Source organism: Lipophrys pholis (assembly GCF_963383615.2).
Source record: "Lipophrys pholis genome assembly, chromosome: 17".
Lineage (NCBI taxonomy): Eukaryota > Metazoa > Chordata > Actinopteri > Blenniiformes > Blenniidae > Lipophrys > Lipophrys pholis.
This window is the reverse complement of record NC_137643.1, coordinates 9,363,989-9,389,025: the sequence shown is the minus strand read 5'-3', so window position 1 is coordinate 9,389,025 and position 25,037 is coordinate 9,363,989. Positions and strand designations below refer to the sequence as shown.

At 42.0% G+C, this 25,037-nt stretch overlaps 4 protein-coding genes across 5 annotated transcripts in view; 2 read left to right on the top strand and 2 right to left on the bottom strand.

Annotated features, from left to right (window-relative positions):
• The window catches only part of necab1 (N-terminal EF-hand calcium binding protein 1), a 29,178-nt gene extending 26,906 nt beyond the window's left edge, over window positions 1–2,272 (top strand). The window contains exons 11-13 of the mRNA XM_080485522.1: window positions 256–333; window positions 708–799; window positions 1,377–2,272. Coding sequence (XP_080341648.1) covers window positions 256–333; window positions 708–799; window positions 1,377–1,405 — 199 coding nt within the window. The 3' untranslated portion in view covers window positions 1,406–2,272. The remainder of the gene's footprint in view (window positions 1–255; window positions 334–707; window positions 800–1,376) is intronic.
• Window positions 2,273–4,071: 1,799 nt separating this feature from the next.
• On the bottom strand, window positions 4,072–19,499 carry pip4p2 (phosphatidylinositol-4,5-bisphosphate 4-phosphatase 2). 2 transcript variants are annotated; one of them, XM_080485171.1, is made up of 8 exons: window positions 19,250–19,494; window positions 16,364–16,674; window positions 10,948–11,096; window positions 10,364–10,470; window positions 10,063–10,186; window positions 8,979–9,031; window positions 5,866–5,956; window positions 4,072–5,596 (listed from the first exon to the last, which is right to left on the bottom strand). In XM_080485171.1, the coding sequence occupies exons 2-8, from the start codon at window positions 16,467–16,469 to the stop codon at window positions 5,453–5,455; spliced, it is 774 nt and encodes a 257-aa protein (XP_080341297.1). In that variant the 5' UTR covers window positions 16,470–16,674; window positions 19,250–19,494; the 3' UTR covers window positions 4,072–5,452. The 2 variants fall into 2 exon arrangements, with proteins under 2 accessions (XP_080341297.1, XP_080341298.1); XM_080485172.1 differs by having other exon boundaries at window positions 4,074–5,596; window positions 10,948–11,072; window positions 19,250–19,499.
• LOC308122983 (uncharacterized protein) lies at window positions 19,017–21,992 on the top strand. The gene is made up of 3 exons (XM_080485173.1): window positions 19,017–19,562; window positions 20,100–20,658; window positions 21,464–21,992. The coding sequence occupies exons 2-3, from the start codon at window positions 20,111–20,113 to the stop codon at window positions 21,603–21,605; spliced, it is 690 nt and encodes a 229-aa protein (XP_080341299.1). The 5' UTR covers window positions 19,017–19,562; window positions 20,100–20,110; the 3' UTR covers window positions 21,606–21,992.
• On the bottom strand, window positions 21,986–24,933 carry chrac1 (chromatin accessibility complex subunit 1). The gene is made up of 3 exons (XM_080485174.1): window positions 24,634–24,933; window positions 24,386–24,512; window positions 21,986–22,908 (listed from the first exon to the last, which is right to left on the bottom strand). Exons 1-3 carry the CDS (start codon window positions 24,784–24,786, stop codon window positions 22,829–22,831), a joined length of 360 nt encoding a protein of 119 aa, XP_080341300.1. The 5' UTR covers window positions 24,787–24,933; the 3' UTR covers window positions 21,986–22,828.
• Between the last annotated feature and the right edge of the window lie 104 nt (window positions 24,934–25,037).

Sequence of the window (25,037 nt, the reverse complement as noted above, 5' to 3'; positions counted from 1 at the left end):
ACTGCCAGTTTGAGTTCTGACTAAATCTGACACTGATAGGGATTTTCATAGTCACTTTCTGAAATATTTTGTTTAGTTTTCTCATTTTGAATGTATATATGTGGGTAAAACCTCGGAATACAACAAGAGTCAGAGTCTGAACCACAGTTTAGGCAGAGAGACTGTGTTGAGGGACATGATGTACCACGCTAATTAGTAATTGCATGACTTGTGCTCTCTTCTTTCTTTTTTTTTCTTTTTTTTCGCATTTGGCAGCATCGCAGTTCAGCGGCTGGCAAATGAATCACGCTTCATTCTCTATGAATTCTGGGAGCACAACAACGTGTGGAAGAAGTAAGAGTCCGCCTGCACCATATGCATCGTGATTAATGCACCGTGGCCTTTTCACAACAGCCCAAAACTTTTGCTCGACTTGGGCTCAGCGAGAGAGATGAACTTTGTTCATTCCAGTTTGGGAATTTGTCTTGTTGCCCATTTTTATATACTTTATGTATGAAGAAGAAATTAAGAAACATGCTTCAGATGTTTGTTATATTTGAAGTAGGGTGTCATTTTTCTTGTATTTACGAGTTGGAATGTGATTTCGTTTTTTTTTTTTATATATATATATATATATACATGTATACATATACTGAAGCATTCTGGAGTTGTGTTGTGTTACATATCTGTCCTCGAAGTGACTTTGCGTCTTGTTTTCTACTTTACAGTCATTTACAGACCAACTACAGCAAAACCTTCCAGAGGGGAAATGTGGACTTCCTGGAAACTCCTGAGAGTCTCACCACCATGCTGGTTCCTGGTGAGACCGCTCACAGCTCTGACTGTCAGCCCACATCACATTCAGCCGCCTTCGCCTGAACGACTAAAACCGATGTCTTTAAAATAAATAAATAAATAAAAGCTCCTGAGTTCCAGGTGCCCTTTAGTGGGGCTATTATCAATCACTGAACCCCACTGTGCAGACAAACAAGGCATCTTTTTAAATTCAAATCACCACGCTGCAGTTTTGTAAGACACTGAAATGTCACACAGGAGGGACGTTTGGTTTGTGTGTTTCACTCTAGGCACTGGAGGACTGAAATATACTTTAAAATAGACATTGAACTTGGCAACTTCTTCTTTGTTCCTGGTAATGAAATGGAACATTATAAAATGAAGCCGTTAGATTGCTTGTCAGAAGAGGGCTGTATCAGATTAAAATCTCAAATTTGACTTGGTCGGTCTTTTAGTTTTTGATTTATGTTTTATTCACATTTTACCGAGAGAGCTTACGCACAAATACAAAATGGTGCAGGGGTGTGTGATCAGAGTCTCATCAATCAGAGTCCTTATAAAGGTCAATGACTGTTTGTATTTCTCCTGTGTGCCCTCCGCAGCGTCTTGGTGGGTCCTCAACAACAACTGAACGTGACCCGACGCCCTTCACTGATTGTCACAGAAGAGAAGTGAAGCAGCTTCCCTGTTAATACATCAGGAAGTACACACAGACACACACACACACACACACACACACACACACACACACACACACACACACACACACACACACACACACACACACACACACACACACACACACACACACACACACACACACACACACACACACACCCACACACCCACACACAACTTTAGCACAATTCGTGAAGTCATGGTGATTAGTATCGATTTTATGACCTCCATGTTCCTTCATAGTTTGGTGGTAGCTGAACTAGCCCCACGCGTGTTCGTTTCCTCCTAATAGGTGATGCTGTAACATCCAAAAAAGCAATGACCTCATCAGACAGCGACCCATCTGACGATCATATGATCGTCACTCTGTTTGGCGTGCCATCATCCTCTGCCTGGGGTGGTCCATGGGAGCTGAAGCGTGTGTGTGCCTGCGTGCGTTAACTCATACAGCTATCTTTGTGAGCACCACAATTAGATGTCGGAGTGCTGACATGTTGGTTTCACTTTAGAGTTTCGGGGCTAAAATGGGACTTGGGTTTGGTACTGATTCTCAGGGTCAGTATTGAATTGTCTGGGTTAAGGTTAAAGGTGTCAGGGGCTAAAAAAATCCATAATGTCGATGAATGTTCTTGCAAAGATAGCCACATGTAGAAAAAAAAACACCCGCGTGCATGTGAAATAGTGAGAGTGAGATGGACAGAGATATATCATTATATCAATTGTAGCAGCTCTGGGGAGCTCATTAAACCATGAATCTGTTGTTTCTGTATTAAATGTCAAAATAAGAGAAAAGTATTAAATAAAGATAATATTGTTGTGTATGCTGTGTGCACCTCCATTTTATTTAATTTTTTTTACTCTGCATGACAATTTGTGTATTTGTACTGGCATGATCCCTCAAAAATAACATCTCTTAGATTATTTCTATTATTTAAAGGCTGCAAAATGTGAGCACACAATCCAGGGATGGGCATCAGACCTACATTAAAGTCTCAGTTCATCATATGTATGATATAGAGGATATAGTGCTTGTTTTGTGTGGATCTGCTCCTCGCAGTGTGTTCATAAAATCACAGAACAGAAGCAGACTGAAGTGTTCAGATTGTACATGTTGCATTAGTTTGTTTGGAACTCGCACCACCGTGTGGACCCTGGTGGTACTGCAGCTGGAACAAAACGGCTCCACTATGACGATTCAGCTTTCTTATTTTAACGGAAAGGAAACAGCTCATATGAGAAAATCACTTGATGAATTAATGTGACTGAAGGTAATATTTTGTTCCATACAAAACTGAATGTTACTGGGTCATGCATTTACATTTCACATCGATTATATAACTGATTCAAATAAAAATAAAAATAAACCTCCAGATACTAGACCAGTTACAATGCATCTTAAGCCCTGCCTAAACTAGAACTGTAGTCCCAGATTTTATATGAAAATGTTAGTTGAGGACTCACAGGTTCAGGTCTCAGGAGAAATCCTCACACCAACATGTCAGAGATTGGGGTCAGTGAGCAGGTGTGTCTCTTGAGGTTTGCTGAGCCTGGAAAAAGAGCTCAGTGTGGACACAGAGGAGGCAGACTGTCCTTCACCACTGTCACTTCATCCTCCACAAAAGGTCACACGAACCCTCTGGAGGAAAAGATTCATGTCGCTGTGATTTATCTGGAACCAAAGGAAACATCCAGGTTCACTTTAAGGCATTATCAAAAATAACTATGAGACTTATCAACAGGTTATGAAATATACCAATGATGACCATAATCTTCAATACAGTCTGACATCACCTGGATTTTAATATGTTTTACAAAGAGAATAACAATTAGGCAATAATGAGGGACTTATTTTAAAAGTTGTAGGCTTACTTCATTAATTATCGCTCAGAGTTACAAGGCAAAGTAACACTTCCAAAACATGTCATTATCAGTCATTAGTTATGCATAAAGCTGTATTGATGCAGTGTGGCTGTAACACATTGAGTGTGACGCAGTCTGATGACTGATTCATTAAGTTCAGCTGAGTTCAACTCTCATTGCCCGACAACAATGAAAAAGAAGCAGCAACTGAACAGTTGAGATAACCTACAAACATGCAATTGGTACGAGTATTAGTTAATGTTTCTTACAGTTAAGAGACGTTTTATGTTGCTCTCAGTCAAATTGAGAAAGTTCAGGGTTAATTAGATCGTCTTTGTCCAGGAGTTTGGTGAAATAGTTAAATAACTCCTCAACCTGCAAAACATCATCATGACAATACAAATGTTGAAGCTACAGAAAAAAGTGAAGTAAAGGGACGTTTCATTCTCTATCAGTTTCACAATAAACCGCGTCATGACCTTACCAACCATTGAAAATGCCACACACTGTAAAGCTCGAGCTTTGTATGCGTTCAGACCTCAACTACAAACGTCACATTTCAAGTTATTGCACAATATGTTGAAAGATTCAGATCAAGTGAAACCTAAAGTGGATTTTTTGTCATGCCTGCACCTGCGTGTTGAGATCAATGAGTCCAAGAAGGGTTTTCTACTTACAGGAGCTTTTTATTTTAAAGGTGAATTCCATGCTCTCAGCCCTATATTCTGATCCCAGTCGTCAAATAAAACAGACCAACACATCCAGTTTTTTGCATTTTATTGATAAATTATCATTTTTAAAAAGACCCACCAGCCATCTTCTCCTTCCAGTTCACACTACTTTTGTACTTTTCCGAGGAACTGAATTTGAGCTATATACATACTTTTTTTTCCGTAACATTTTCTGCTTTGTTATTTATTTATTTATCATCATCACATTCAAAACAAGGTTTAAAAGTTGAACTGTGCCCACTGGTCAAGAGACGGGATGCTGAGTTAGCGCACAGCGATGCTAGATAGCAGAGTTCACGAGAGGTCGAGGAGCAGCGATACGAAGCGGAGGAAGGAGGGTTTTACATTCTAACTCGCAGGCAGAAGGAGCAAAGACGGGAACATCACACCCTTCGGCTGTCTCTCTGTAACAGAATGTCAAATAAACTCCACCGCGTAAATCAGAAATCAACGGTGCAAGCAGGAGTCGCTATTGTTTAGTTTTCTTTTGGGGGGGGGGGGGGGGGTTATTATGATAAGCAAACAGATGACATGATGCAATCCTGGGACGGAGGGTTCAAAATCTCTCCAAAGTGTTATTGCTGCAGTGAGTTAAAAGCTGCATGGCACAAAAGAAATAACAGTTTGACCGTTTTAACAAGCTCCTGTTCTGATACTCTTCCTGACTAACACTGGGGAGCAAAGTTGGCACACATGGGTATTTAAGGACAATTTCTTTGAAAGATTGATCATTTCTAGAGTTAAAACAAAAAGAAAATACAGAAATCAGAAAGCAATACTATGTCAGAGTACACAGGCAAGGTAAATGGTTTACAATACAGTATGAGTATGCGGCTCCTTGTAGCTGGAGTTCAACTAGCAGCAAAAACAACACACTTGCATATCGTCGTAGTGCAATGGGAGAACGGTTCTGAGGAGGTCGTCTCAAGTCGGTGGGGAACCAGAGGAATCGAGTGGATGTCGTCACGTCCGCCAGCCTGATGAGAAACACAAGACCCGATCCAGAAATACTAAATCCAACCAGTCTGCTGAACTATCATTTGTAAATCAGCACAACTACTTTTGGCATCGAGGGGAAAAAAACAAAAAAACAAAACGTTATTTTTATTTTTAATCTATATCTTCAAGGATTTTGGCAAACACCTTTGCAGAGTTTGAGGCCCAGTGCGGGACAGACTGACGGGCAGTAGGTTTGTGGAGCGAGTCAAATGCGTTCCAGACACAAAGGCAACATAATAAAAGTCCAGCATACACTTCCTACACCCTCGCCCTGCATCAGACTCCTCCTCTTGCAGATGTCCCGCTTGGCTGAACATGACCGGGTTTAAAATCTGAACAAGATGGGGAAAAAAAAAAAATGAAACTAAACGTGGGGTTTGTTCTTCCAAGTCGTGCGGGAGTGGAGAGCTCTAGGCGAAACTGTTCTCTGGGTAGCTGACTTTGATGGCTCCCCAGTAGCAGGCCCGTATCAGACAGATGAGGCCCAGCAGGTAGGCGAACGCCCAGGACACATAGGTGGCGTTGTAGCGACTGGCAAAGTCCCGAGTACCAACCTGTCGACGCGCAGGCGAGAGACGGAAACCACATCAGAGCCAAAACCAGGAAATGTTCCACCGACAGGAACCAAACATCACACACGTGAATCTCAACCTACGAAACATTTCAGTTCTTTTCAAAAGGCAGGAAGATCTAAAAGTCGCTCTTGTTTTCTGTATTTCATGATCTTTGCCACCCTCCGTCCGGTCTCCACATTGTTAACTTGTGTGATGTTAATTCCAAACATTTTTAAAGAGTTTGAACACAGAGAGCAAACTGTACTTACTGTCAAACCAACTCCGATGAAAATGCAGATCATCCCTATAGTTATGTAAGCGCAACAGCGCCTCCTGGGGAGCGCACTGCCAACAGACGATCTGCAGCCCAGAGAGAAACACAAGAAGAACAGGAAGGGTTTTCAAGACAGAAAGAGACTTTTACATATTTGACTGGAATGACGATATCCCATCTTTGACAACAACTGGTCCTCATATCTTAAAGCCTCAGTTTGCATGTTCTTCCTGTGCGTGTCTGGTTTTCTGCAGACGTTCTGGTTTTCCCTCCAATGGTGACGATAAATGGCCTGTGTGAGTATGTATGTGTCTCTCTCAGGGTTTTTTAGGATTGAATCATTTCATATAAAACATTTTAATTAGTCCAGCTATCGAGGATTATTTCTGCTGTTATATAATGCTGTGGAATCGATTTCATACTGATGTGTTTAATATTTCATTCGTCCCACCCATCATATCCAGTGAGTCACTCCACAGCACCCTGATAACCTTATGAGCCAAACATCTCTCACTCCGTCCTCCTCCCCCTCCTGAATCACATGAGCGGCTGCAAACAACTTCATCTCCATCCGAGCGTCTTTCACACACGAATCAAACGGCAGCCTGGCATCCCTTGGGTTTCTTTTTTCTTTTTACGACGACCCCCCCACCCCCCAAGCTCTCACATGGCTCTCATGTGACGGGACTCAGGCATTCTTCAGGGATCACTGGTATTCAGATGGCTTAGGGGTGCCTGATCACCTGATTCCTTGCCTTCGACTTCCTTTTAAAAACTCTCCTTCTGCTTTCACGCTTCCTCTGTGGTCAACCCACTGTTTGCATCCGTTTTGTCTGACCACGTAACCTGTGACCGCACAGCGGGAAACTCTTTCCTCAGAACTGCGATGGGCAATATAACCAAACATTTTATTGAAACGTCGTCATTAAAAGAAAAGCTGGGATGGAGCAAACGTGGTCTCCTCAAAGCATCAACGCTGGGTAAAGACAGAAAGTTGTTAACGGTTTACTGAAGGGAAAACTTCCTTAAGACGTGAGCAGCCCCGAGATTTCAGTTCTTTACGAGTATTAAGGTCAGACGCCATCACATGACTCAGATATATGAAGGACAGAATGGGAGCTATACCCAGGGAGAAATTGTTTTTGGAATAAATTACAAAGCGACAGACACATAAAGCAAAAGATTAATTTTTTTTTTAAAGATAAAAAGAAACACAAAAAAAAATAAAAGATTAATCAATGATCTTTGTGCAAACAATACTGTCACATATCGTGTGTCATTAAAAATCAGATTTTTCACACAATTTAAGTGACTAAGCACTAATTTTAGAGCTCATTATGTAATGATGTGAGGGTTTAAATTCTCCACAGGCAAAATACCTGAAGGAAAACAGCAAGGGAACATAGAATAGTAGCTTTTACATGACAAGCTGCAATAACAGTCCAACACTTGATTTTACAGCTGGCAAGCTAATAGCTTAAATGGTTTTTTTGTGCATGTTTAATCATTCATTTGAGCTATTTTGAACAGTCCCGCACTTCTGTGATCACTACATAAACCGTCACGTTATCTATATCAGTATATAAAAATACAGTTAGCATATAGACCTGCTGAGAGAAACGACATGTTGTGTCTGCAGCCTGTTCTTCTAATGCACGGCGTCTGACGTCTCAGCACTTCTGCCTCTGTGACGAAGACACTGTCCACTCCACCAAACAGAAACCTTCCCATTACACCCCGCAGCACAGCAGACCTGTGGCCCTCATGCACTAAAGAACTTTACATGTGGGGCCAAGTCTTAATTCCAGTCACACGCCTAGATTAACCTCCATTACCTCCCCTCTCGGTAAATCCAGACCTCTGAAGCTCAGCCTGCGACGACTGTGGATTTAACCTCGCAGAAGTTATTCTGGAATGCAGCAGCAGCAGCAGCAGCAACATGGACCGTATAGCTGAATATTTATGTCTATTTCAAGGTGACTCACATCAGACCTCAAACTTACGTGGCTGAGAGCTGGTGCCAGTGCCGAAGTGGTTTATGTTCCCTGTAGTGTACAGTTTGTCCTGATAGTAAATCACTGCAAAGACGGCTTTCATTTCACTCTGTAGTAGTGCAAGATTTAACTCAAGACCTCGACTCCCTCCTGATGTCCCCGTGCTGATTTAGTCACTTTTCGCTCAGAGGATCAAAGTTGTGGTTCTGAGCGCTTTAGCTGGTTTCACCGTATATCTCAGTTTTAGTACACAGTCATTATAGATCGGGGGCCAGATAAACCCCCTACAGCATCTCGGAAAAGCTGGACCAGTAGACTTGAATATGAAGAAAAAAACTTGTTGCATGCACAAATGCGAGAAATGACTCCACTTTGTGCTTAATTTAGCAAATCTAGTGAAAGACGTGACCTCATGTCTGCTGCAGTTTTTCTTTTCAGGCTGATGTTGGCAACAATTCTCAGGGACAGGGTGCACAATCTCTGCAGCCTTAAGTAGTAACACAGTTTCCACAGTGATGCTAATGCTATAATACAACAGCATTATTTCATTATTTACTGACGAGGTCTCAAGGTTGTTTATGGCCAATACTTAATTAAAATAGCGACTTAATTAGAAACAGCAGGTAAGTTAATGTTTTCTGTGCAATAGTGACAAGCAGGCTGAACGAGCTCGTCCTATAGGCTTGTTTTGGGCTGCAGGTTGTATGTTGGACACCCCTGTTTTTAATACATTAGTACTTTAAATTGCAACTCGTTTAAATTTCTTTGAATTGTATTCACTGCGTTTTAGAAAGGGGATGTATTTCCTCAACAGTTAAAAGTAGCTCACTCATACTATTCATGTCTACACGGGTGAAAGTGGACCGGCAGACTTGAAAATGTAATTGCTACTGCTATTTCTACATTCAAATTGTAATTATGGTAATCATGGCCTCCAGTTTAGAAAAAAATAAAAAAAAGAACCCAGAGAAAACCAATGAAGGCACCGGAAGAACAAACAGGCTTTAAAAAGCCTTGACAAGGGCTCGAACCTGTCAAAGTATGTTTTGAACTATTTTTAAAACTAGACCCATATTAAGACAAAAAGTCTGAGCAAACACTTGAAGAGACTCACATTTTTTTGCAGTGGGGACATTTGGCTAGTGTGTTAAATCGAAGCTCCATCCACTGTAAGGAAACAGAAAACAAGAGTTCATTGAGAGCATTGAAAGAACACGCAGACGTCCACAATAACCTCATGTTCCTACTGCGCTCTGAAATCAACCGAAAAGCTACTGTCAATTATTCCACGTGATCAGGTTTGATACTGCATAGCTTCTTATTAGAATTAATTTCTACTCTATTATTACTAAATCATAGCCTTGAGTCAGTCGTTATTCTGTGTTAGTTGTGGCTTCATCTGCTGTTAAAACGCTGTGCTAAAGAAATCTCAAACCACAGAACAACACGAGTGAAACGCTCCTGCTGACACACGTTAAATATGTGACTTTTTGGCATCTGGCTTCAGAAAGGGGATACAAGTTTATGTATTTTCAATATGTAATCAAGCGGAAATAATAGGAAGAAACCCAATACACCTGTGACTTTTAAACGTTTTTATGCTTTAGATATCGGTTCCTTGGGAGTTGCTCAGAGCCAGATGCACACAAAGTCAGATTTTCACCAGTGTGATGGAGGTGGCTGATTGGACTGGAGCAGGTTAGGCCGTGGTTAATACATTCACGTGTACCGCCAGCTTTCTCAACCTGTTGTTGTGCTGGAGGAGAGCCATCACTGGGAATACCAGACATTGGCTGGGATGACCCGGCGTCCTCACTGCCCTACAGGTGCCATAAAGCAACAATGTGCAGACGTTGAGAGTTTCATTAGTGAGTGACACTGATGTGACGTGTTCAATGGGCTGGACTTTAATCAAACATAGTTAGTCGCACTGAAAGTGAAGTCAGTCGGATCTAAACTGAGACTGGTCGGCTTGAAGCTGGTGCAGCTGCAGGTTAGAGGTGTAAACTTTGATGATGTGAGGCCGAACGGCAACAATATTGGCGCACAGCGCTCAAAATGCCAGCAAATAAGAAAACATGCAGAAATACCAGCTCTGTATAAAGCAAAACAACACTGAGCAAATCCTGTGTGGCTTTTATTACTCGGAAAGATGAGAAGCAAAGATGAAGCTCCGTGCCCATGCAGTTTTTACGTACGAGGAAGGTGTTGCCACAGTGGCCACAGACGACCCTCATCCCCTCGGGCTGGAGGGGCAGCGCCGGCTGGGCGGGCTGCTCCTCGGGGATCACCATCACTGGGCTCAGGTTTATTATCCGTCTGCTGTCAGAGGCACCAAGAGAAAACGTGGTTTACATTACAGCAAAGTAAGAGCTCAATTATGAATCCTTTCATGATTGAAATGAAGTAATTCATCCTCCATATGTTGGTTTCTTGGTTTTACGGGAAAAAATGAGGAGCGAGTTGAATTTCAAACCAATCTTTCTGTCTTTCCCCTACCAGTTTGGTCGAGGACATCCTATCCTCCTGGATGTGTCTTTACAGATAAGCAGGCAGTTACAGGGGCACCTCACATACTTCTTCCCAGTCGGAGGATTCTTGATGGGCTGGAAAACACAAACCCATCAGTTCAGTGGGAAAAAAACAAACCAGACTCTCATGCAAAACACATTTTGCCAGAGGGTCGGCGGATCTAGTTGCATTGATAAGCTGGGCAACACAACAGACAACGTTACAATAACTTAATAAGTCTGTACTAACACAGATTTCCATCACATGGGGAGAGTCTGGATCATAATGTGATGAAACAGCTGGAGGCCAGACATTGAAACTCTGCGGTGTTTAGGGACCGAGTTACCAAACGTCAAACAGTCACGAAGACGTGTGAGCGTCACAAATGTCAGCTGCGTAAATGGGATTTCATTCCCCGGTGTCAGAGATGACAGTCAGTCTCCCTGCTCGCCTCTCGGCACTGACGGCTCTATCAAAGCCTTCAGAAACATCAGGATGATGTGCTGGCGTCCCGCGGAGCTATCCGCCCCCCCGTGTAATGTCCGCTGCCGTGACGTCTGGTCTCCACTTACTGTAGCTTCGTTGCAGACGGTGCACTTGACCACGTGCTGGTGCAGCTTGCCGTCCAGGTTGATGAGCGACTGGCACACGCGGCAGTTGATGACGGGCACACCGCCGGCGTCGGGGCTGGCGATGGCTGTGTAGGGAGGAGGTAGTTCGGCTTTGAGAGGAGGGAAGGCAGAGCACAGACAGCACACAGCCAGCTGTTAGTGGCATGCATCTGGAAAACAGCAGCTTCATGAACATCAGAATGGTGAACGGACTTCACTTTTGTACCACATACTCACTGCCTCCGCAGAGTTTTATATTGTTAGTCGCATTCACCCATTCGCATACAAACACCAGTGGTGACGGCGGCAAGGCAAGTTGCCCAACCTCCCATTAGGAGCAATGCAGCGTTTAGTGTTTCTGCACTTTGCTGGGGAACTAATTGACCCTTTATTGGGAAAGAAACCATATTTGGCACTTTTTACATCTTTTTGTTTAACATCAATACTCAGAAGTTAATTAAAGATGTTTTGTACCTTACAATACTGCAAGTTACAGCATGTATATTTTAAAGTATACATACAATGCATCCAGAAATGTCATTATCTTCTACTTGTTTCCCCAATAACACGGTATATTGGAGGATACCAGGTCTCAGTAAGGTATTATTTTTCCACGTCGCGGCATTTATAAGACAATGTCGTTTGAAGAACGACTGGGTATATTCCAATGGTTTGGCAGCAGTCACACATTCTGCAATGTTTTTACTGAGAACAGTGTTTAACTCAAGGTGAACATGGATCCTATTTGCATAGATCTGTGAGACTTAGCTGAAGATATTAAACATCCTCTCAGTGGTTCTTACTTCTGGGTTTGTCTGTCAGACTAGTTTGCAGTACAGACTGTGATCGGCGGATCAGGATCTTTCATACTGTAGTAGACCGTCTTATTTTGAAATACAAGTTGAAAGTCTCTGTGTATAAGAGTGTGTTCAGAGTAGACCATGAAGAACTGATCCAAATAAACTGCTGTTCATTGCACAGATGTTATCATTGTAACAGCCTAATAGATGTCCACTCTTCTTACTTATAAGAATGTAAGAGAAAATAATTCTCATATAAATCAAAACATATTCATAAAATGTAAGGATGCAGAATGTAAAATACAAAATACAAGCATTTTGAGCAGATTTTTTTCAGACTCATTCAAAAGAATTGCTGCATTGAGTGAATGCTTTATCCGAAGGCTGACAGTGATTAAAAATAAACTAATAGATCTTTGTTTAGAAATAATCTCACAATGCAGCAACGAGCACACTTTCTTAATCTTTGGCAAGAGGTTGACTTCAGCAAAAGTAAAACGTTTGGAATATTTATACTCACACATTCGAAAAAAACATGCATGAGGTTAATTGATAATTCTTGACTTTACAAATGTGAGTGAACAATGTGTGACTGTCTCTTTAATTGATTTGTGAGCAGTCCGGAGTGGAGTACAGAAAACTCCAGAGTAAAGAAGTGAAATAAATCCAAATACTTTGTTACTTCCCACTTCTGTATTTGTGATAATGTCACACCTTTGCTTCTCTGTGATTACTATTAAAAGCTAATGTAGGCTGAATGGCAGCATGAAAACAATAAAAAATGATCTTATTTATTCCGTCTCAAGTCTCCACAGGCTCTCCTGCAAACCCATGACAGTTCATGCCGGCTCGGATTGCTTAACATGTGACTCTTCACTCTTTGTAAGGAATTCATATGTTAAAAATGGGGACAATGGGCTCTAATACAGAAGAAAGACATTTGAAATGCAACATATGAAGCAGTATTCTCATTTGCATCGAAGAGAAAATAGTACGTCATGTTGTAATAGTTGAGCTTTATTTATAAGTTGATGTTCGTGCAATTTAGAAACTGATGAATTGTGTTAATATCAATTAATGGACAGAAATGAGCATCTTGAATGTAAAAATGTCAAACAGTGAGGGAAAAAAAACAACATTTAATTGTTTTTTTTTCTTCCCTTGTTAAAATGTCTCATTAAATTGGCCTCGTACACAACTTATCATTCCGATTAACAACCTGACATCAGCCTGGTCATTGATCAGCATTTTATGGTCCATAAACAAGCGCAATTACCATGAACGAATGGCTGGAACCTACCGACTTAAAGATTTCCACTTTAAGTCCCAGAGAGTTGTTCTGAATTAACCACAGGCGTCATTCAGACGACCTCTTCACGGTCCAATCCCTCATCAGGATCACATATTTAGTCTACATACCGCTTTTAAGACTTTTAATACACTAAATCCACAGATTAAACCTTTACTACAACAGTAGTAGCCGAGCCCGACACTCATGTGCACACATTGTGCTGGATACTACGGCATCTGTTAAAAAATAAATGAATAATTAAATCTCTGCTATTTTATTCAACCACAACCAATGAATAAAATCTAATAATCTCATCTAATAGAACGTGTGTGGGCCTCACATCGTCTCATATAGACAGTCTTATCAGGTCTTTTGAGAGCCTGACTGAGTGAACAGAGAGATATAATCTCCTCTGATCTCGCTCTGAAAGGGATGATCAGACTGGTCAACGGGAAACCGGGTTTCAGAGGCTCTGGACGGGCGCAGATGGGCTGGCCCCGCCCACATTTACACCAAACTTTACTGGAAACGCAGCAAGAAGAACCTGCCAAAGGCCGGACCCTCCCACTGAGCGCAGGCAGCAGGATCCCAAGTCTGAGTCACCCTCTCCTCTCATCTGTTCATACAAAATGTGACACTGTGTGGTGGGACGCCGTGTGTTTGTGTATCTGGTTTTTAAATAGAGAAACAAGCGAAGGAAAGTCCCGATAAGACGCCTTTCGTTTGAATCGGCAGTCTCGTCTCCTTCTCCTCCTCCGGCTCCTCTCTCAGCGGAGGACAAGTGGGTCCTAATGCACGGCTGAAACTGAATATCTGGGCTATAGGGTTCCACTGCTGTCCTCGGAGCCGGCGGTAAGACGAGAAGACGCCCCCACTACAACCAGCAGCGGCACAACATCAAATCCCAGCGCACACGCCTCGACCAACAGCCGCCCAGCCGGCGACAGCTGCTCAGGAACAGCTTCCTTTTATTTAGCCGTCAAGATGAAAATTATTTTACCATCCTTCTATGTTCTAACAAATTCCACATTAACGTTTGGAGCATTAACGCTCTTGTCCTCAGTTCCAGTCCGGGTTGGCTGGAGCTTTTTGTGTTGAGTCTGCATGTTCTTCCTGTGCGTCCTGGAGTCAGGAGAGTAATGACTAGAAAGTCAAGATGCCACACGCTGACGTTGAAATTGTTCAAGGCTTTACTGGAAAGACGCTCCTCTATAGTGCGACGTAATGATAATCTCTCAACAGTTTGGTTGTTCTCCACCTCAAGGCCGTTTCACTGCGACACTGCAAGCGGATACATGTTTATGCTGGTATTTTCAAGAGTATCATGCGGAGAATACACGTTCTTTATAGAGAACACTCGCGTTACTCGGCTGCAGTGTGACCCACTGAGACGTCTGAAAATGTTCTATACGTTACATTTTTTTATTTTTTAAAAAGAGCTGCATCAGGGCTTGAGAATTGCCTTCCAATAGAAACAATCAGGCCGGACCTCACAGTGAGAAATCCCTGGGTAGAGTCCGGTCTTTACCATTTCCTGATTCAAAGCTCACGTGTATTTGTCCTCCGGGGAGAAATGTGTAATTTTGATAAATGACAAAGCAGAACGCTCAGCTGTCACCATCCACGGAGCCTCATACTGGATTTTGACGCAAGGCCCTTCTCGTGTTTGAACACAATAAGTCAGCCAAGGTCATCCTTCCGAGCTCACTGGAGGGAAACACACAAACGCCCGTCTCAACCTGTTACTGCTGATTTCAAACGCAGTGAACAGGAAGCCGAGCAATGCAGCAGAGGCTGTGGTCACGTTTAGATATTAGAGCTTTTAGCTCAATTCTCCTCACTGTATTTCTAAATGCAGCCGGTTGTTAGTCCAAGCTCCACCCCAGACGGGTTTCAGAGGGGGGAAAAATATAAATCTCAGTTTTGGCACATTTGGCTCAAATTAATCCCTACAAGTTGGATGATTTTCGCAATAACCAAACTGGAATTAGCCAATAATCCAGGCTGCAGGACGGCAACGTAGAGAAAATAAGATGTGGAATATAAAGACATTCATTAAGGCTTTTCTCGGTTATTTTAGGTTCCAGGGTTGTCACAGCTTACTGCCGTCTGCTGTTAAAGTCTTTACTATTAATCCAAGAGCAAAGAGAATTATGGCAGATTAAACCACCTGAGAAATAAACATGTTTGTCTAACATTGTTTTTTTTAATATTAGTCATTGGTGCAATCAATTTCTGCAGGAACAACCGGTGCCGTTGGCCAAAAACAAATAGCAACAAATGGAGTGAATTATAAAAACATGAATTCAGTAAAACCTGGTCCTGTGACTTATTCTGGATGTTTTAATTCAAAATATCAACAGGGAGCTTCTCTGAGGTTGAAGCTTGGGGCAGAGCAGCATGTGTGATCGTGTATTTCTCCAGCTTCAAAATATTTTTTTTCCTCCTTTGCAATATGAATTCTGCATCTGATGAGACCAGAATGAGAGCAAAGGTCAGACCTCAGCCTCAGCAGAGCGAGGATTTATGAACTAGAATGGCCCGGGCTGGTCTGGATGCATCATAGTTCAGTGTAACCTACATTTAGCTTGTTTTTTTAGGGGTTTTTTTCCCAAGCATAAACATGAACTCTGCACCAGTTTAATGGTTCCTATGATGTGAAATATGCAAAAACATGCAATGCCAAATACTGCATGCCGGGGGGGGAAAGACCAAACATTGCTTGTTTACAATGCAAGACAGCAGCCACAAAGCCAACAACTGTATGCATTAACAACAACAACAACAACACTGTTGCTTGTAAATCATGTGTTGTAAACTGATCCTCTCGGTGCACATCTGTGCATTTTGTTGGCGAGCAGCCGGGACAAAAGGCTGCTCGCCTGCCTTCATCTGCAGAGGCTCCATCGACAACAAGTCAGCAACACATCCGGGGAGCGCGAGCGGAGCCTCATCGTTTCACATCCAGAGGCGATGACGGGGCAGCAGTCAGTCAGTCAGTCAGTCAGTCAGTCGTGATGGTCGGATCGTTTCTTGCACCAAAATACCATCCTGGTGTCATTGCAGGCCCCGGCTTGCTCTCCCACTGCTCCAGTCGTCACAGCCCGGGCTCCACCTTTGTGTCAGCGGCCGCCTCCTCTCCCTCCCCGCGATGTCCTCGCCCCGCATCGAGCCGCTGCAGTTTTTATTTACGCACAAACTCGATACGCCCTGAAAATGATTCAGCATGCCGGTGGTGGTGGGGGTGCGGCGGCGGGGGGGAGGGATCTCCGTGTCGTGTGTTTACCTCGGGGGCTTGAATCCTGCAGGTACGGGGGGGCCGTGGGGGTCACGTTCTCCGAGTTGGGGCCCGACAGCAGCGGGGACCTCTCGTCCATGCCGTCTGAGGCCATGTCGTTGACGGTGGGAGGAATGCCGGGGTCGCTCCTGGCTGCACCGAGTCTTCAGCCCTCAGCGCGGAGGAGCAGCCAGCGGCTGGTTGCTGGTGCCGAGTCGCTCCGGTCCAGCAGCCCCGGTGTGACGGCAACCGGGAGGCGGAGCTTCGACCGCAGCCCCGCCCACGCTGCTCCGTCAAGGGCCCCGGGCATGGGCAGGGTTCTGAAATAAATAAATAAATAAATAGAAATAAAAAGGACACAACAACATGAAAAAATATTTAAAGGAAATTTTTGAAAAATAATACAAAAAAAAAGGTGACAGAAAACAAATAAAGAAAAAATCTTAAAGAAAAAAAGAAAAAATAATAATAATAATATATATATATTTGTATATATATATATATATATATATAGAGAGAGAGAGAGAGAGAGAGAGAGAGAGAGAGAGAGAGAGAGAGTCTATACTGAAAAAAGGTCAAAATTGTAAGTTGAGGATTGCCACCGCGAGATGGCGCTGTTAGATCACTGTGTGTGCCCTCAATGAGTTCGTTCCACATAATTTCATAATTTCACCTTTACCCAGAAAGAGGCTTATTCATGTATGGGAGCACGAACTTTTTCCAGAAGACTTAACCTCAATCAGCCACACACGCTCTGTCTCATATGAATCGTACAATTTCGTCGATTACTATATAACTTCTTGTGTTTTTCCACATATATTACTTTAATGGCTGTAGGGATCATTAGGCAATCAATAAAGAGCATATTTCTTTCCATGCCAGTAAGATGCTGTTGTAAACAATAATCTAGTAAAGGTAATAACATTATAACTTGCCAATGATGTAATAAAATAGTGAAATATATTTTTAAAACCACAATGCACGCATGTGTGTATCCTCAATGGGTGAGAATGATGGTTGTGTAATCCACTATACATACTTCCTTTTCAAAAAAGGGATTTCCTTTCCATGAAATGCAGTGCCAGGTCTTAATACAATATTGGCTGCAGTTATTACATTTTTTTGAATGCTACTCCTTAATGTAATAACTTATTAGATTGTTTGCAACATATCATTTTGATAATAACTCAAATATTCTATTACCCTATTGGCAATATTAGATGAGACATTATATTTAACATGGATAAAAGTATTACCGTTATTGGCAAGAAAAAGGCCTCGCCCTGAATCGCCTATTGTTCCTGCAGGCACATCTTAACCTTAAAGCTCCCTGCAGAACCCTCATGGGTGGCCTGTTGCACACTTTTGAAAACCACTGTTTTGGATAAAACATTGAAGGAAACAAGAAGTTTACATGTACTCAATATAGTTTTTTGTTTAGTTTTTTTTTTCCAGGCACTCTAATTTTGTGCGAAAGTCCAAAAATATGAATTTTAGGGTAATTAGTGACTCTGAATTGTTGTATGGTTGCTATACCCTGCCAACTGGGATCAGAATGATCCCGACATGGATAGAACAGTACAGAAGATTTCTAATGGCAATGACAATTAAGTTTTTCTGATTTCGGACTAAAAGAGTGCATCATGGTGTTGTAGTGATTTGCAGACATCATAGCAGGAAGACTCAGAGTCACTTCAGGGTAAAGAGTTTCCATGTTCTCTTTTTGGATGGACTTGTTGATGCTTTGTTTTCTACTCTACATGTTTACATGCAAGCATGGTGACTCAAAATTGTCAGTCGTTGTTGTTAGGGCTTCTGTATGTTGAACTGGCTGCCTGTTTTCCAGTAATATTGCATGTTGTTTGCTGGAATTATTGACCCCCAATTAAACAGAAAACCTGTGAATGATTGAATAATACTTTGTTCGGTTGGTTCCCAGAAGGATCTAGTGCAGCTTATCTCTCATTCTGCAAACTGGTTTTTTTTGTTTTGTTTTTTAGAGTTTGTAGCCTTTGGTTCATTGTGCAATGTATTGTATATATCATGTGGGCTGCTCCTACTACTTTAAAAAGTTTCAAACAGCAAAAAGGCTTTTATTCTGTTACATCTGAACACTGTCTTCCTCATTATATTTCCTCCCCTAAAATTACATAATTCTGGATTCTGTCTGCCAAAGTGTGTCCCATTCCTTTGCGCTTATGTCAGAGTTGAAGCATCAGGCTGTATAATTTCACTCTCAAACCATTCAAAAAGCTCCCTGAATAAATACAGATGGGGTGGGTTAAACATAAGCCCCTGAGAATTTCTAGAGCAACTTCAGTATCCTGGAATATTTGTTTTCTTCCTCCCGAATCAGTGAAATAACAATATGCTCATGTGTAAACTAGAAATTACACCAAATCATGCTGTTATTGCACAGACAGAAGCTTTGAAAAAAATATTGAATTGCATGTATAATGTGCCACGCTTCAGGAGCATCTATGTCTCACTCCCATCTAATTTATTCAGGAGGACTTTCTTTTGGGAGATAGTTTCTCTGGTGTCTTCAATCTAAAAAAAGATATCTTGCAAAAAAGAAAAAAGGAATAAAGTAAATGTTTTCCTCTTTAAATAAACTAGGGCACATATTCTTATAAGAAAGATTCAAAAATCTTACTATTCCAGGAAGTAGTGTCAGGAATCCTGAATTAGACGTCATTGGATTGGTCATGAAACAAGATTTAGCATATAAACACAGTTTTTGTTTATTTGTGGCAATTCAGGTCTATTGATACTGGTAGAGTGACTAGATTTAATGCAACTGCATAGCGACACAAAGATTGTAGAAAGGTTAAGATGAATCTCCTGCACACAGTGATTTCGGTGATTAAGTTCTTGAATATTTCATCGCAGTACCTTGTTTTCGGTTTCGCACTTTGTTGACGGTCCCTTGGCTGAGCGGCTGCATCAACACAGAAATCCATAAAACTGATGAAACCCGCCAGAAGACTGCTTGTAATTGAGAGGAAAAACGTCGTATTCCGTTATATACATCAGGAAACTTCAAGAAAGACGTCTTTTACGGTTTAGTTGGGTTTCGTCTGGGTGTTTCTGTCCCGGGGTGTTTGAATCTGCAGATTTCTGAGCTGCTTCACCAAACTGACTCATATTTTCCGACGCCTGGAGGCACCGGAGGAGAGAACACAGATCTGCTCTGTTCCTTTGTCAGGTAAAACAACTCTCTACATAACGCATAAACTCTAACTAACAACATATTTACTGCTTGTATTTGTTCATGTGTTTGACTGTTTTGATCGAGGTCCAGAGGTTTGTTACTTAAGTAGTTTTTAAAACGCTGTAAACCAGAACACTTCTCACGTGTTTCAGTAAAAGTCCGTTTAAACTATCAGAAATGCAGACTGGAGTTTTATTTTATTTGTCAAACGCGTCGTTGCATACGTACAGTTCACAGTTGGATGAGTTTCACGAAGAAATACGTGGCGGATTTCAGTCTTCTGACCTTTTGATTGAACTTTTGTTTTCAGTGAAGTAACTTTTGTATGACAACAAAACTCTCACGGTTTTTCTTTACTTGTGTATTTATCAGTATTTAGTAGACACATAGCTTTTTTTTTTTTTTTTTAAATCATGGCTGCATGATTTTATAATCTTATAAGAAGCCTTTCACCTAAAAGGTTGAGAACCTTCAGGTAAGGTTTACATTCTTATGCTGCCACCATATTGAGTTTGATCCTTGATGTTTCAGCTGGTTTGGAGATGCTCCAGGGGGCCGTGAGTAGAGCCGGGCTCTGCCTCTCCTACTGCCTCCTGTTCAACATCTGCTTCTCAACTGGAGATGTGTGGTCTGCAGGCCCTCCCCCTGCTCACCCCCCTGAACAGGAGCCAGGTCAACCAGACCCGGAGGACTGGGAGTGGGGGTCTGGGTCATCCCTCCTGCACCTGCTGCAGAATTTCCCTGCCGACAGCCCCTTTGTGGCGGAGTCCCAAGGAAAGCCCGTCAACTGCACCCAGCGTTTCTGGCTGCCACCATCCTCTCCGATCTGCTGGGAGAACATAGCCGGGCCCAGAGAGTTCGCCCAGTCCCGGCTGCTGGTTCTGCAGAACAGGGCCGCGCTGCAGGCCGTGTCCACCTCCAGCGGGGTGGAGGAGTCAGGGGTCTCCTACGACCACCTCGCCAGAGAGGAGATGGAGGGAATCCGCTCAGACCACCAGGACATGGAAGAAACCATGCAGAGCATGGAGACGGTGTTTGTCTCACTGAGCGAGAAGAGGAAAGAGGGGAAGGAGGAGGGAGTGCTCACAAGGTAAACAACAGGAATCTGTTTATTTCCATTGACTAATTGGGCAAGATGAGCAAAACAAAATATTGGTGTGGGAAGGAAAGTTGAATCTTATGTTGCCATATTAAAGAAAATAAAGATTCTAGATCGATGAAAATTTGTTCTAATGATCTTTAATGACACAAGCCGCAAAAGAAATCAAAATTGGAGTGTTTCTATACTTGTAGCAGCTTGAGGATCTTTGACACTAATGAATTTATGGATAATTGAATTCTTGTTTGAGTCTGCCAACTAATGTTTTTGATCTCACAGAAGCAAGTGAGAATAAAAAGGTTAAGATTAAATAAAAAAAAATCTGCATGCAGTTAGTTTGATGCTGCCTGAAATGTTGGATTTTTCTGTTTTTGTCTTGACCGAAATAGTTCAATAATACTTGCAAACTTGTGCTGTTAAGGCTGCAATGATCATTTAAATCGTGGTGCACTGGCTGAACAAAAGTGGATATTATGAGCATTAATCCTCCAACTTGCTGTTTAACGATAAACTAACAGGAACAATGATCAGTGGGTTCGCTTGATTTATATTAGTTGGAGGATTCAGTCACCACAGCCGTGTCGGAGTCTTTTCCTGCTTTTAGGTTGAGAAAATCAGATTTGCACATGAAAAAAAAAGGAAAGAAAGAAAAATACAAGGCGACATGGAAAACTACCAAACTGTGACTCATAACCAAGAGAAGACATAGTGGAAACACTCTCTGAACAAAATGAATCGTTTGGAGCATTTCCTCACATTTTCCTGTCTTTTTTTCCCTTTTCTAAATCCTCTTCAGCATGAAGGAGTACTTTGCCAGTACACGGGATGCCATAGACAGCAGAGCGGACCTGGTCAACCACCTGGAGAAGCAGTTCTCTTCTTTAGAAAACACTCTCCTCAACATTCAGTTTCGTCTCGTCAAACTAATCCGGCAGTGACGGGGCGCGGGAGACGCCGACTCTTGAATGAAGCCGTGAATGTCTTGTTTAACTGTTGTAACCCGGCTCGTGCATGCTCAGGATCAGCGGAGTTTGTCATTATGAGGACGAGACACTCGAAATGCACCTTATTACCACATTATCAGCCCTACCGAAGTCAAACGTAGGAGTACTTGAATAAACCCCACAACCGTCAGTGGGCGTTGACGAACACGCGGCTGTTAAACTTGACTTTGTTCGCAAGCGGGCACCGTATGGAGCGTTCACTGCCGCGTTAAACATATTGTAAAAGCGCGAGACAGACGGAGCGAGTTTACCATCCACACAATGCATTGTCATATCAAGTCTCTTCAAGATTGTTTTCTAATAAACATTCCATAGAAAGTGTATCATACAGAATGAGTCTTTATTTTAATATCAAATCTAAATCACAATTCTGAGCATACAAAGAAGATGAACTGTTATGCTGTTTTTTTTTTTCTCTCATGTTAACTAGGAAACAGGTATTTGTACTTATAATTTCAAGTATTGATGACAATCTTCTCACAGCTCAACACACGACCACATTGTTTTAGAAGCTAAACTCACTTTACAAACTTTAATTCTGAAATCGGCGGTGGAAAATGTTGCCTCACTCAATCAGATTCTAAAGGCGATGGTTAGAGTGGAAACAGCTGTGCTCCAGCTGTGTGGAACGGATTTCCATGTCTTGGTCGTGCACATGGACTTGTAAAAGTCTGCAAGCTGTTAGGAGGAAACGACTTCCCCCGGATTGTGGCGCGCACGAAACAAGCGACAATTCAACACTTTGCAACCAGAAACTTAAAGACGCCAGTACAAACGCATCCTGAACTTGAAACTGTTTCAGGAACAAGAAACTAATTGGAGTCAGAATACGATCGATCGGTCTACGCCTGATTTTTCAGCCAGCGTCTGCAGTAAATATTCATCAACAATATAATAGGGCAGCGTCTACATTCGTCTAACATTCTGAGTGCTGCCACGTTTAAACTATTTCTCTGGGTCTTCACATCAATCGTGTAAGGGGGTTATCTTTCAGTTGCACGTCCTCCAACTCCCATTTAACTGAACCCGAACAGCTGAAACTCGTCAGTGCGCTTGACAACACACAGAAAATTTGAAGTGTCTCATTCTGGAAGTCACTTTGCTCCTAGTGACAGGCAGGACACGTACAAAGTCCGGACAGAGAAGTAAAACATTTCTTAAAAATCAGCTTCCTCTTCTTGCATTTCTTCCAAAGACTTAAGGTAATCTCGAGCCAAGATCTTCTTAGGCAGAATATCTGGAAGGTCAAAAAAAAAAAATAAGACCAAGTTAGAATCATGCAATCAAACAGTAAATCTAAACTTTTCCTCTAAAAATTCCACGTACGATGGTCATTTTTTCCAACTGCTCCACTTTTAAAGGGCTCAACACAGCAAATACAAGCACACTGCACTGCAGACCTGATTAGTTTTCACACTGGTTGCCTCTCCTGCTGTAACCGGGTTTCCCCAGCAGGGTTCCACAGGACTTAACATGATGGACCACCAGGTGGCAGACTGCACTTTTATACAACTACTTTATGGTTTCACTTTAAGTAAGACTGCATTTTTTCCCCCCTCCAATAAATAAATTTTTTTCTCAAATGTATTCAGCCTACCTTGAAAAAAAATAACGCTATAGAACGTAGAAATCAGGACAACGTTACAGAACCTTCTGTTCATGCAATTTACCATACCTACAAGAGATTTCAGAATCTATAGCTGACGATTTGAATTAAGAGTAGATCTGGTGGTTCTGTGATGCATAAAGATGTAGTGGTGCAGGTATTCATCCACTCTGATAAAGCTTGGTGGCCACTGAAGTTATCAGGCCTTTACAACTTTACTAAACTGATCTATAATTCAAACCCAGTTTAGTCATCCAGGAGGAGTGAAAAGTAGCTTCTACTCACTCACATTCAGAGGACCCAGTTAAGAGTGTTCAGGCTTCTTATTAAAAAAAAAATGTATAGATATGTTTTGTTGAAGGTTTAAAAGACACAGCTGATGGGAGCAACGGAGAGACGATGTCAACAAGACACATTAACAAAAGGGAACTCCTGGAGCCACAGGTGGCTCTTTGGCCCTTTTCTAGTGGCTCTCTGGAGCTTTCACTAAATGATACCAAAATAAACATCTCTTATTTTCACTTTATTTACACACAAGAGTAATTTTCAAAATTACTTTTATCAAAGAAAAAAAAGAGAAAAATAACTAAAATGGGGAAAAATAGCTGAAACCACAAGACAAAAAAAAAACTAATTCTAACATAACTAGAAACGAGGAAAAAAAACAAGCAAAATTGCTTATAAAAGAGATACAATGGTTAAGATTTGATCAAATGGAAGCAAAAACCAAATAAATGCGAAGAAAAGTGATATCTGAGTTTTGGCTAATTCCATCCTTTTTGTGCTTATATAACTACTTACTACTGAAAATTACTTGTTTAATTTTTATCCTGTCTTATTTGATATTCAGCTTTCTTTCTATTCATTCGCTGTGGAGCAATGCTTAAAGGAATTTCCCTCTGGGATTAATGAAGTATTTAGATTCTACTGTGTTATGAAATGTCAAAATTGTTAAATTAGATTTTGTGGAAAATCCCCAAAATGGCTCTTTTGATCATGAGGGTTGCTTTATGTGTGGACACTGTCAGACTCTGCACAGTTGTGTATTACAGCCATGGTTGAGCTGAAGCTCCAGGAGGCTGCGGCGGTTTTCTAATGAAGCTCTGACCTGTGAGAAAGTGGAAGGTCTCGGTTTCCTCCGCTGCGTTAGCCAGATCACTGTAAGACAGCGAGTTGGTCTCCCTCCCGGAGCCGGTGTTAAACGAGGACCGAGCCAGATGCTGCACAAACAGCTCCTGAAACCAGAGCAGAGGGGCCCGTGAACCCATTAACCTCCAACTTACAGTGACGCCAGGGGCGAAGCAGAACGAGCGTTAGATCGCGCCTGCAGCCCACGTTAGCATCACAGTAGCTTACTGTAGCTTTGGTGGTGAGGAACAGAGCGTCCTGGTTGATGCTGGAAACGTCCGGGGAGCTCTTCATTATCAGCCTCACTCTGGATATCGGCAAAGAAATGCCCTTTTTGTGACTCGACGACTGTTCGTCTTTTTGTGGATTATGTTGAGACATTTCGAGGAGGATAAGCAGCAGTCCAACAGGCGGCACTTTATTGTTTTGAATGGTGACGCATGGCTCTCTTCTTCAGGCGTCTCAATCTGAGGACGTGTTGGCGGTTTATATAAGGGATTATCGCCCCCTGCTGGAGCGGAGACGCTACTGCCGAAGTCAAACAAACAGTTGAAACAGAAGTGCTTCACATAAATAGAATAAAACCATTAACGCGAAACATTAAAAACAATTAAAAACAATTCTATTGAAAC